Source organism: Centrocercus urophasianus, unplaced genomic scaffold (genome assembly GCF_019232065.1).
Source record: "Centrocercus urophasianus isolate 14NV4802_14NV808 unplaced genomic scaffold, USGS_Curo_1.0 seq_12, whole genome shotgun sequence".
Classification (NCBI taxonomy): domain Eukaryota; kingdom Metazoa; phylum Chordata; class Aves; order Galliformes; family Phasianidae; genus Centrocercus; species Centrocercus urophasianus.
Window position 1 is genome coordinate 33,827,363 of NW_024884364.1, and position 13,104 is coordinate 33,840,466.

General features: G+C 40.0%; 1 protein-coding gene across 3 annotated transcripts in view; it reads left to right on the forward strand.

Annotated features, from left to right (window-relative positions):
• Positions 1 to 11,262, forward strand: part of AGPAT3 (1-acylglycerol-3-phosphate O-acyltransferase 3) — a 93,016-nt gene extending 81,754 nt beyond the window's left edge. For all 3 annotated transcript variants that reach the window (XM_042810366.1, XM_042810368.1, XM_042810367.1), the window contains 5 exons: positions 1,981 to 2,134; positions 2,849 to 2,951; positions 5,508 to 5,583; positions 7,491 to 7,689; positions 8,192 to 11,262. In XM_042810366.1, coding sequence (XP_042666300.1) covers positions 1,981 to 2,134; positions 2,849 to 2,951; positions 5,508 to 5,583; positions 7,491 to 7,689; positions 8,192 to 8,280 — 621 coding nt within the window. In that variant the 3' untranslated portion in view covers positions 8,281 to 11,262. The remainder of the gene's footprint in view (positions 1 to 1,980; positions 2,135 to 2,848; positions 2,952 to 5,507; positions 5,584 to 7,490; positions 7,690 to 8,191) is intronic.
• The last annotated feature ends 1,842 nt before the right edge of the window (positions 11,263 to 13,104 follow it).

The window sequence follows — 13,104 nt, forward strand, 5'->3', positions numbered from 1 at the left end:
TCACTTCTGGAAAAAGAGGTGGGAATGGGGGGATGCACGCACCATAGATTTTAATAAGAAGTTCATCTGTTGGTGTGTTCTTTATCTGTAAAATTATGTGCTTCCTTAAAGTCATGAGAAAATACACAACTGCAAAAGCAATCGTAAGCTTTCCGTATTTCCTTTTTATTTTGACATTATTTGAAGCCAAGGGTAAACATGTATGTTTAATTACATGCAGTGTTGTTAGACTTTGCTATGGAATAGTCAACCTAGTAAACTTCTTTTAGATTTGAATGAAAATATTGAGATAAATTTACTGTTTTGATTTTCTAGCAGTACGTTAAATGTACGGTTATTTGGCTCATAAAGCATTTTAAGAGGTTTTATGCACAGTTTAACTGAATTTTGATGCCATTCAACACAGCTTGTTAAAATGAATGGTGAAACAGTAGGCTTACCTTGTTCACACTGAGTGCATTGTTGAGGATTTTCTATCATTGCAAAACTAGAAAGTTTAGAAAAAGAGGATTCTGGCCAGTGTGTTTTCAAGTATTGAATAACTAGAATATGTGAGTATGAACAAAATTTAATATACCCTTCTGATACAGTGTTTAAAAATAAAAGAAGAAAAAAACATACCCATTAATATTCATCAAGACTGCATGATAGTTGTAAATCTATATATTGTAATGATTTTGTATTGAGATCCAAGGACTGGTCTCTGGAGAAAACAACTTAAAAAATATAAATGCAAAATATGGATAGCATTGATTACTTAAATCAAGACTTCCTGCGTGGTAATTTAAATCATGATTAAAATTGACTTGAACAAATCAATTCCCTATTTTTTTGCATTCCAAGTGTTGTAATTAGCACAGCCTGTACAACCTTTCTTCATTAGGTCTTTTTCACAGTGCAGTCTGTGCCTGGCTCATGTACTGGGTTCAAAAGGGTTGCTTCTCCATTGAGTTACAAGATGAGAGTTTGGTATAGGGGAAAGAGAACTTGAATTCAAGACCAGAAGCTCAGTGTGCAGTATCAGCCTCTACACCTCCAGCTGTCCTCAGCACCTGCCTGTGGTTGGTCTTGTTTCCATAAGGGGTATTCCCTCAAGGGCCAAATAAAGATTGCAGGACCAGCTCCATGCTGTCACACACTCAGGCACTTCCAACTACTGTGTGCATGGCTTTGTAGTTTTAACACTCCTTTAACTTGCCTTTTGTGATGGACATTATTTACATACAGCACCAAGGAAAAGTTGAGCAGCTGCAGCTCTAACAAATTGCAGGTGTATAGTGACTCATTCAACAGGTACTCTGTTTGAATTGCAATGTTACAGCATTGCATGGAAGTGCTGTGAGAAAGAGGAGTAGCAACCTTTGCTTTCCCCCTGTGTCTGTTCCACCTGTGGTGCACAGATTTGTGTTTCAATCCTGCAGTGTTTCCAAGGTAAAATCAAAAGCATGATGGGAATGATGTCCACCTGTCAAAATGACCAGGGCTAAACAGATGTTCACCCCAAGGTGCTCAGATGGGCTTTGCTGGTTCTTGGCATGGCTTTGCTTTGCTTCTGGTCTCTCTCTCAAGTAGAGCAGTGGTAATGTAGAGGCTGGAAAAGGACAGATAGAATGTTTTGTGCTGCCTGAAGTCCGTATGGGAGGATTTTGCAGTCAGATTGATGCTTTACATGATGAACAAGGTAAAGGTTTTAGGAAAACACATCACTATTTATGAACACAACTGGCACAAGTAATAATAAAAAACAATTGGAAAGCTTTCAGACAAACAAACAGGTCTGTCCTCAGATGAGTAATTCTGCCTGTACAGTACAAATTGTAAATGAGCAAGGTTTAATGATTATGATTAATACGCTTTTTCCTGAAGTGTTTATGTACACATGCACAGATATATGCTTATGTTCAAAAAATGTTGGTGTTCTGCTTGGTTTGTTGTGATCACAAGATATCCTTGTTCTTGCCTCTTGTCTTGCTGCACTAGTTTCTCCTGTATTGTGAAGGAACTCGTTTTACAGAGACCAAGCATCGTATCAGTATGGAGGTAGCTGAATCCAAGGGGCTGCCCAAACTGAAGTACCACCTGTTGCCCAGAACCAAAGGTTTTACCACTGCTGTCCAGTGTCTCAGGGGAACAGGTACTGGCAAGCTGTTTTTAATTGTAATGTGTAGCACAGTGTAGTATGCTCAGTTCATTAATCACAATTAGTGAGTTGGCAGTAATAAACATTCACTGTGTCAAGTGTTATTTCACAGAATCACAGAATGGCCCAGGTTGGAAGGGACCTCAAGGATCATGAATCTCCAACCCCCCCCCCCACAGGCAGGGCCACCAACCTGCCCATTTAATGCTAGACCAGGCTGCCCAGGGCCCCATCCAACCTGGCCTTGAACACCTCCAGGGACGGGGCATCCACAACCTCTCTGGGCAGCCTGTGCCAGCACCTCACCACTCTCATAGTAAAGAACTTCCCCTGACATCCAACATAAATCTTCCCTCCCTCAACTTCAAACCATTTCTCCTTGTCCTGCAGTTATCTACCCTTTCAAAGAGTTGAATTTTATTTGTGCCACGTAACTCTGTTACCATTTAAAAAAAATAGTCTTCTTATGTATGCCATTGTTGCCTAGTTCACCAAGTCACCTTGTGTTTTGGTAATGTAGTTGGGAACGTCAGGTGGCTGAAATAGATAAATACAGCATGTAAGAACAAAGTGGGGAAGGATTCTGCCACCTGACATAATTAATGCAAGGCTTGCACAGGGCCCTTGTGCTGTTTAATGTGAGGGTGCTGGCAATGTGGTTGCTAGAATCACTGATGTAACAGCCATTTTTTCTCTTCTTCACAACAGTTTCAGCAGTGTATGATGTAACACTAAATTTCAGAGGAAACAAGAACCCATCTTTATTAGGAATTCTTTATGGAAAGAAATATGAAGCAGATATGTGTGTAAGGTGAGCATCTCATGATGGAGGTGAGCCTTAAGATGCATGCTTTGGCATGTTGAAGTGTATGCAGATTTGGAGGAAATGTCTTTTGCTGTAGTTTTCTTTTCTATGCAGGCTACTGAAACTTCCCTGTTTCTCCCCTGCTTCAGTTTGCTTTCATATTTGAAAATCATGCCCTGATTTTGCCTAGCAAGTCACAGCACATTGGATAGGCTTTTTAAGGCTGGATGTGACAGCACTGTCAGTCCAGCTGGGATTTCCCCAAGCTTTGTGCAGTGAGGGCACTTACATACTGCCTTCTTTTCTCTGCTGGGAACAGGAAGCCAACTAACTCTTCTGTGCCCTTTCCAGTCTCTTGTAAAGCATACACATAGTATGAATAGCCTATCCAATACTAGTAGTTTCTTATAGTGAGTGGTGTAAGGCTCTTTGTTGTGCCAGTTTCTCTCCTTCTGTCACATGGCTTGACTAGCAGATTAGAAGTTAAATAATGCTGAATTTCAAACATCATATGAATGAGGTGATATATTCCTCACACTCTTCATTATTTTTTTGTCTGAAAGAGTGACTGCTAACACCTAACACCACAGCACATACTTCACCCATGGACACACACGTGCTTTCTCTTTCTTGCTTTCTTCTTGTTGCCTTCTTCTTCTAAGGCCTCCTTGTGATCATAGAAGCTACTGACACTTTCCTTTTGATTTTCTTCCTTTCCCTTTTATGTTTGGGCTTGACAAACCATCTGATCATTCTTTCCACTGTTCTTCTGACAGCTCACTTCAGCTATTTGAGGTCGCAGGTAGTCTTGCCACTTCTCTCACTCTTTGCACCTCTGCCCTTGGGTTTGTGCATGGCAGATGCGTGGCACCAGCTCTATACAATGTCTCAGTGAAAGCAGGTTTGTCATGCCAGATCTTCCACGGGTGAAAGGCTCTGTAGGAATCACAGTGGTCATCCGTTGTGTCGAGGTACCACAGCACGGTTTTGTGGAAGAAATGCTATCTGAGGAAAGGCTGCCAGGTGAAATTACTAATGGCACTCTGTTAAAGAAACTAGTAATGATCTTGTTCAGTAATTTTGATCTATAATGTGATCATGGAGTGAATCAACATTCTCTCCATGCTTTTCTATGCTTGAAGCTATTATTCTCTATCAGGGAGGAGACCATTTTCAAAATCTTTAGCTGTCTTTGATGTGCCAGCAAAGAGGGCTTAGATAGAGAAAAGAAGCATGTAAGCTCTTGTTCTTCATATATGCATATGCAGATACCTGTGCAAAGCTGCAGATGATCCAATCATTGTCCTGACGAACTCCAGGGCTAAACTGGTAAATGTTATTGCTGTGATACCCTCTAGTGGTGGTATCAACACAGCAACAATTGCAGCAGAGAGCTTTCAGCAAATGACTTACTGAGCTTTTATTGAGCATTACTTCTATTAATTGAGCGTATCCTCCTGTTAGAGCTATTAAAAAGAAATCTGTAAACCCTAGTTTTCTGTTTGTTTATGGGATGCAGAAATTATTAGAAATGTGTTGGAGTGTCTTCCCTCTGCTGTTGCAGGCTCAAAAGCTTCACTTTGAGCTGTAGAAACACATTCCCTGGTTGAACAACAGCAAATAAATTTTATGTGCTATCACTGAATCTGGAGCTCTCCCAGAAATAACACTTCTGTTCTTAATGCCCTGCTGTAAGAGGGGCCTCATACATTGTCGAAATAGCTTGAGCAGAGCTCAAGAGCATTGCCGAAATATGCTTGAGCTGAGGGTAGGAGATGTGTGTCCTTCACCTCTACAAATAGTGCATCTTCTTTCTGAATTGATCAGTGACATCAAGAGGTGGGCCACTGAGAAAGGAGACGATGCATTTGTGAATGTGTAAACAGCGTACCTCAGAAAACAAAAGAATGCAGGGAATGGGTTGGCTCTTCACTGCTAGGAAGAGGATTGCAAAAGGCAGCTGTTCTCAGTGAGGTCAAGTCACTGCCCAGAGCTGGGCATAACTTTCATATGCACCAGAAGTGTATGTTTTTATTTGTATGGCCAGAGAGGCAGAGAGCAAGAAGGTAGCCTGTAGGAAGTGTTTTCCATGGAGTAGGTACAAAGTGAATTTGTAACCACTCCCCTTCCATACATTCAAATTATTTTTTTATTTTGCCTCACTAAAAGAATGGAACAGTTTTGTCACTTTTGCTTATTTTTATTTCAGCCCTCGGTGCCTCAGTCTGAGCTCACTGGGAAACAGCAGGTGATGGCTCCAGGGAGGAAGTAACAGCGTTTCAATGTGGAATGCTTTTTTCACTGATGCGCTCTGAAATTGATGGGAGCCAGTACAGTTAGTTTTTTCTTAAAAATCTAAGTTTTTAGGTGATGAATCAGCAGTTATTTAGGTCTCAATTCATCTGCACTAAAGAAAAAACTTTGCCATCAGTGACATTATTACATCTAGCCTGTGTCTTTTATTCAATGGGAGATCTTCTCTAATAGAGGTCTAAAGTCAAACACCTGTATTTTTCTCTTAATTCTTTTTTTGCTTATTCCTTCATCTCTCTACTAAACCAGGAGATTTCCTCTGGAAGATATCCCTCAAGATGAAAAGGAAGCTGCAAACTGGCTTCATAAGCTTTACCAAGAAAAGGTAAATAGCTTTTCTTTCTTATCTTTCTTTCAGAATTTTCAAAGGTAGAATGCTAAAGAATTGAGAAATGCACATCATTCCACTAGAGGGAGAGATGGAAATATATATAATTTGATAGCTATTCCTCAAATTACTGAATGGAGCAGTATAGGCATGCTGTTAAGGGAGCCCCTTAGCCACCCCTCTGTGGCCATTGAGTAGGTCTCGAATTGTTGGGAAGCACACTGGGCTTCAGAGACTGTTGCAGAAGACTAATAGCAGTCAACCATCTTTTTATGTTCTTCAGCTCTTGGGTCTGTCACACATTTCTAAAAGCCCCATGTTCCCAGTGGATGCTTTTATGAACTCAGGAAGAGTGATAACTGTGCCAGGGACAGCCAGTCCAGGCTCTTAGCAACACTGGTCCTTTGCTTTTATATTTCTTCCACACTCACTTTTCTTCTCTTGTCTTCTTGTAATACCTCTGAAACAGTATGTGGCATGGTACAGATAGTCCCTGGGATCTGCTGCCAGGGACAGATGTTGCAAATGGCTAGAGTGTCTTCAGAGGGCTCAAAGCTTTTTCTCATTTCTTATCTTTTTTCCCATTAGATAGTTTATTTCATGACCACAGATTGAACAGGAGAGAGGAAAGAACTGTAATTTACATTGCCCAGCCCTAATTGGTAGATTGTTGAACTTGAAATGAGTATTTTGATTATTGTACTCCTCCTCTCTGGGGGGTGTGTGGGAACGGGGAGCACAGAAATATTAACTGTCTTTGCTTTTCTTCTGCTATGTCAGCCTACACTGCAGCATTTCCAAGCTTACACTTAGACAATAGGTCTGTAGGAAGGCAGCAAATTTTAAGGGTCTGGAATACTCTTAGGTATGAAAATTCCTGCTGAAATTGCCTGGTTTGAGGAGCAAACTTCATGAGGTATTTTATAGGGCCTTTCTTTGTGTCTTTGTTAAACAACCAATGGCAGGGCTAAGCAGATGCAGCACAGAGCTTCCATTCTGCTTGACTCCGTTCTTTGGACAGAATGCTCTGCTTTGCTTGCAAATTGAGGGCTTGGTGTTCCTTGCTAATGTTTGCTGTTCCTCCATTAAACTTGAGAGATGTGAGAGATGTTGTCAGGAGAGGTATTATTTATATATGTGGGTATTTCATATATTGATCTTACGATTGTAGCAGTATGTTGTAACTGGAATCCTTAAAATGCTCTTCCTGTACGATGGATATGGCTTCAAAAGGCTGTGTTCTTTGTTGGCAAAGAACAACTTGAACATCTCAGCCCTTTGTAAGGGAAGCTAAAAGAAAAACAGCGTAAGCAGGGAAAAAAAAAAAGAAATAGCCTAACTTGAACCATCCTTGGTAGTGGCTTGGATGTCTTATAGAGCATTCTTACACACCAAGAGAAGAATAAGTCTTGCATTTATGGTTAGTACAGTGCTGTCTCTGCTGGTCAGTTTGTGATTTGTCTTCCTCTTTTTTGCTGTATATATAGCATTTTTGTGCTGTGATTTACTCAAATCACTCTGACCTTTCTGGAAGTAAAAATGGGAAGAAAAAGCATCCAGCAAAGAGGCAAGTACTGTCTGAACTGTGGCCTTATACTGCCCTAAATTGCTAAGAGATTAAGAAAGCAGATGAAGTTATTTAGTGGTGGGATGGCCAGTACTGTTTCAGTTTCTGATCATGACCAACACAGCCTTCAAAGGGCTCAGCTGGTAGTAGCTCTGGCAGTCAACTGAAATGCCCAAACAGCAAAAAAGCTGCAACAGCAGATGGAAATGGATGCCATGTACTCTTGACAAGTATTTACTGCAGAGGATGTCCTTGATGTTGTCCTAGAGTTAACTAATCTTGGATTGCTTAGTAAGAACACAGGATTATGTTTTCATCCATCTTCTCTTTCTTCCAGGATGCTTTGCAAGAGATGTATAATCAAGAAGGCACATTTCCTGGCCAGCAGTTTAAACCACGTAGGAGACCATGGACTCTCCTAAACTTTCTTTTCTGGGCCACAGTTCTTCTCTCCCCTCTCTTCACATTTGGCTTTGGAGTTTTTGCAAGTGGATCACCTCTCCTTATCCTTGCATTCCTGGGATTTGTTGGAGCAGGTAATAAAAGCAGAGAAGATGCTAAGCCCAGTGACATGTAATAGGATCCATTAGCTCAAATAAGTTCTGTGCATTATGGATATGAATGGGACTTGCAGAAGAGCTCATTATGTAGCCTTTTACCTTGTATAGTATTTTTATTATCTGAAAAGCTTTTAATCCAGGCAGACTTCCTTCATATCTTAAGCAGTATCTATAGCAATCAATAGCAAGTGAGTCTTGTAGTCCATGTCTGAAGGAGAAAATACTCAGACTGCACATCTTGTCTATGATCTTGGAGTGAAAAAAAAAAAACCAACACACAAAAATAGGTGGTCTACATGCAACTTCATACAGAGTGCAGTTGAAAAGCAGCATTCTTTAGTATCATAATAGTAACTGCCGTTGTTAGGCTTGGAATAACTCGTATTTGTATGTTTATTCTGCTTCTGTGTTTAACGTAATCTCCTGAATTCTTGAACTGGCTTTAATATACATCCCATTTCTCTGTTATGTTTTAAAGCTTCCTTTGGAGTTCGTAGACTGATAGGAGTAACTGAAATAGAAAAAGGCTCCAGCTATGGCAACCAAGAATTCAAGAAAAAGGAATAACTGACAGCTGCAGTTCAGCACATATAACCAGACTTTGGTATCCGATTAACTTCAGTTAAAAACAAAAAAAAACAAAAACAATAAACATTTAGAAACGATCTTTTTCTTAATAACTGATGACTAATATTAATGAATAAAACTTGAGCCAAGAATGAAGAATTTGGAGGAGTCACCTGAAGAGAATGCATCGACTTTCTGCCTGTTTAAGGATTACTGTAGTCAAACTATGGGAGAAAATCAGGGTGGAGGGAGGATGAATCTAAATTTTGTTGCTTTGTTGGGGATTTGGGGGTTGGGGGAGAAAAGATGTCATTGAATATAGGCTGTGTGCATCTTCAGATGACTGAATACACTGGTTTCTGTCAAGAGCACTACATTCACTTTTACAAGAGGAGCCGCAGAACGTTTCCTCTTGCTAAAGCCAACAGCATTTGTTGATTTTCAGCTTTTTTTAATTAACGATCCAGGAGAAAAACAACCATTTTTGAGTTAATTGACATGTTCACTGGGTTAGTCATTTTGGAAAGGTTGTGTTGTCATGGCTACAGATTAAATCCTGTTTGTATGTTACATTGATAGTTTTTATTTTCAGGCAACTTTTTAAAACTTCTGTAACTTTAGAGAATGGATAACGGGATTTGGAAGCATTGCGTTACTTATGAGTACACACCATAGAGCACATCCACTTGTATTTATCCAGTATAGATTTCTCATCATATCTCCTGCCAGCTGCTCAAGGCTGTTTAATCACAAAATACTACTTCAGTCTTCAGTGTTATTTGCCCTGTTTCACAACATACACATATGTAATTTTGAATTTGCTCGAGTTGGGTTTGTTTTCTGAATTTTGAAAATGGGATTTGGAGTCGTGCAAAGAAAGAAATTTGTTCAATTGTCCTGATGTTTTCTCCTCCTATTTCTCTTGATGTCTGTCATCACCTAAGTCCAGTTCAATCAACATCTCTTAGTAAAAAAGGGAGATAATAGCAGAAATGAGCAGAGTAGTTTTCATAACGTTGTCCTTTACAAGAATTCTGAAAGGTCTGTAGCAATCAGATTCCAAATACTGGCATCTCTTGAACTTGTAATGGGAGTTTTGGTGTCGATGCAGATGAAAACAGGATCGTACTCCGTGTAACAGTAGAGTGTGCTGCACTTTCTACTTGGTTGTGCTATAGATATTTATGTGAAGAATATTACAAGGTGACTCGTTGCTGTTAAGCATTAGAATGAGTATGGGGTCTCTTCAGGGATATTAAATACCTTTAGTTTTACTTATAGACCTTTAGATTTTTCCACTGAAAATAGAGATCAGAATCCTGGCTGTACCTGTCTTTCCCCCCCTCTAAATGCTCATTCTAAGATTTTTGCAGATTGCTGCTATGTGCACAATTACAGATAGATGGGAGTTACCTACGTGTCTGATGGCCAAAATCTGCATTTAGCTACAATTGGAAATGGGTTGCAGATCCATAGCTGAGGGCAGAAGCTGACTCTCGAGGTCTGTCAGTTTAACCCAGCTGCCACTAGAATATTTATCTCACTTCTGTAAACAGCAGATCTTATCAGAGCACTGATAGTTATTTTTCATCTTTGCTCTAGTAACAAAGATAAAAAAGTAATAATTTACCTTCATTTCATATTTGTTTTGTTGGATCGTAACCTCTTCTCCTACATTTTTTTTTTTCTGTTCTCAAAGACTGGAAGAGGAATTTTGTAACTTGGAAGAATATTTTACTGAGGGTCATCAATCACTGTTGTCATGCACTCGATTTTTGCTAGTGATTTTTCCAACAAAAGGATTTGAAGGATGACCTATATTGTCTGTCTTTGCTTAGACTTATTCTCACTGAATCTCTGTACCCATAGCCTCAGCATTACTACGTTATCTTTCTACCCCAAAAAATCTTCCCTAAGATAGAGGATAAGCAACTGTTGTTAGTGAAATTTGAAATACTCTTTAGGAATTGAGAACAGATCCTAGCCATGACTCTCTTTTCCTTACTGAATGCTTTTGTACTTTAAGATGGTTAGGATTCCAAATGCTGATAAAGCTAACTCTCTGATCTTTCACTTTTTTAACCAGAAGGCTAAAACCAGTGGGCTTTTCTTTGTTTCCCCTTCCCTTTTCTTTTCCCACAAGTAATTCACTAATGGACATATTGGGTATAATTCTTGTTTCTTAGAAAGGTGTTACAAATGCTGTATACTTGCTTCCTGAAGATGATATTGAGTATAAGTAAACTGTACTGGCGAAGTGAGGCTTGCAAAGCAGGCTGATCACTATGTTTTATACTTACATTTTGAGCAGTATATTAATGGGGCATGACAAGATTTTCACAAAATAAATCCCTTCTTAATGTTGAGAAGAGGGGAAGTGTTTAAAGAAGAAAGGAATTAGTAGCCTTTCTCTTTATGGGATACTCTTCTCCTCTCAGTGCATGCAACTTCCTACTACGAATCATGGGACTAATGCATGTACGTCAAGGGGAGAACAACCCACGTTTCTTATTTTCTTATAAATTATTGGTCATGCTTTCTTTTTGAAAATATGATACATGCGTCATCATTTAATTAATTTGCTCTTCTAAGCAAACATATCAGTAACCATTTGGGAAACTGAAATATACAGCAGTGCACAAAACAGTACAAAACCAACACAAAGCTCTTCATTTTGAATTTTGCCTCTTAAAATAGGGGTTTTTATGTACACACGCACGCACACATACACAGTATGTATAAATTAAAATAACTTGAAATAGCTGAAGTTAATGTCACTGACGAAGATTAGCAAGTGGCTTGGGTTGGAAAAGTGAGCGTAGATTTTATATCTTACACAATTTTCTTCTGGTTTAATAGAACGTAGCTTGTATATTTGACTACCAAGCCCTTTAAGAGCAATAATAAATAAAAATATATCATGTTTTTTGTCTTTTGCTTTTCAACATGCTGTATGAGTTTAATAAACATAAAGCTATAGGAGCATTTTCTCTCTCCACCTTTTAAAACATTCATTTATTGCTTGATTAGATTTAAATACCATGTATTTCAGCGTGGACTTGCAAGCTGACTCGTGGAGTTCAGCATTGGCTCTGAAGATGACTGAAATGGGCCATGGCAGCACTGAGCATTGTAATGAAGAACAACGATGTTGCTCTCAAAGTGGGATTTGCAGTTCCAAGATGGCATCATGTTGATCTACGTCTGAGAAGCTAAGGGAGAGCTCTGAGACTGCTGGTGTGGTGATGTCTTTCAGCGAGGAAGGCACAAAAAGCTGATGCTGAAGAAGGACCGGTTGTGATATGTTTGGATAACCGGTATCCAGATGTCTTGGCTCAACAGGGATTACAGTTCTCTGTTGCTCATTGTGGGCTGAATGCGCTCTTGCAATTGACTTAGTGTTACTGAGCAAAATATTTGTCTCTGGCACAAACAGCACTGGCAACGTTCCTTTGTTGTGCTTTAACATATCTCAAAGGGCTCTATTCTTAATTGCTGACCAATGAATATGACACTACCTTTGTCCTAATTGCCTAGTATTCACAGAAAAAAAGTGAACGTGTCTGCTCACTTCCACGTGATACCACTTGTCACCACCTACTGATGTCTGTGTATTCGCTTGTCTGTATTTTCCACAGATGGTTCATTTACAACCTGGCTGGTACTTGGAGTTTTCCAGTTTGAACAGTCCTCCTGTCATCACCTCGCGTAGCTGGGGCTTTGTCTTCCTGCATTTTGTCACTGGTTGATGTGCCCAGTAGGTCTGAAGGTTGTGTTTAAGTCTACTGAAAATGCAACTTTGCTGGTAGCCAAACGTTGTTAGGGAGTGTAAGTCCCTCCCAGGCCTGCCACAAATAGGCACTCATTACCTCAACAGATCTCTTCTGGCATTGATGAAACCAGTAAAAGGGAAGCTGGCACAAGCTCTTCAGTAATGGAGCAACAAGCGAGTGGGGGTCAATGTACAGCTGATAATTGCTAAAGGTAATACTTCTTCCTAGGGCTACCCCCAAAATCTGTATTTGCTTCGTGTGCATTTTGATCACAGAAATGTGAGGATGGAAGCTTTTTGTAATGCTGAGTTCACACTGTGCAGAGTGTTTCAGATTGAAGATGGACAATCATTTATTCTGACATCTTGGCGAAGTACATGGAGGTGAGCGTAAGGCCAACATTGGACACACTTTGCCCAACTGTGTTTCATTGGGATGCCACAGATAAACACAGATGCAAGTGAAAAATCCATTTCCAGTTTCCTTTTTGAACACTGGATGCATGGGAGTAGCTCATACCATCTCCTGGATGTCCACACAACTCATGTCACTTGGTGTGAAGCTTGTTGTGCACAGCAGTCCCAGCTGCACAATCCTGGTTGAAGTCTGTGAAGTCCATCCATCCATGGTAAGGCTGGATTTGTACTTTAACACAGTTCATGACAGCTGCTCATTGCCCTATTTCTGAACATTCTGCTCCATAATCGGCTGCTCCAGAGCTGCCAGTTCTGAATGAGTGTGATGCAGGGATGTGAAGCAGCTAACAGTAGAGCTGAGCTGCAGTAAGCACAGCTGAACAGAGAAGTATGCACAGATACAGCTAAATTCCTTCCTCCAAGAAAAGGAAAGATTGTCAAGAGCTCTGCAAAGCAGAGATGGGCATACATATGTGGGCAGCAAATTCTCATCCCTAACACAAAAGTGAAACCTCCCTCTGACAACTTACACGGTAACCCTCACTTATTCCCATGTGACTGAAGTCAGAATCGGTCTTCAAGGGACTATCTCCTCATTGCAGATGGCAACTTCTGTTTTGCCACCCCATTTATTT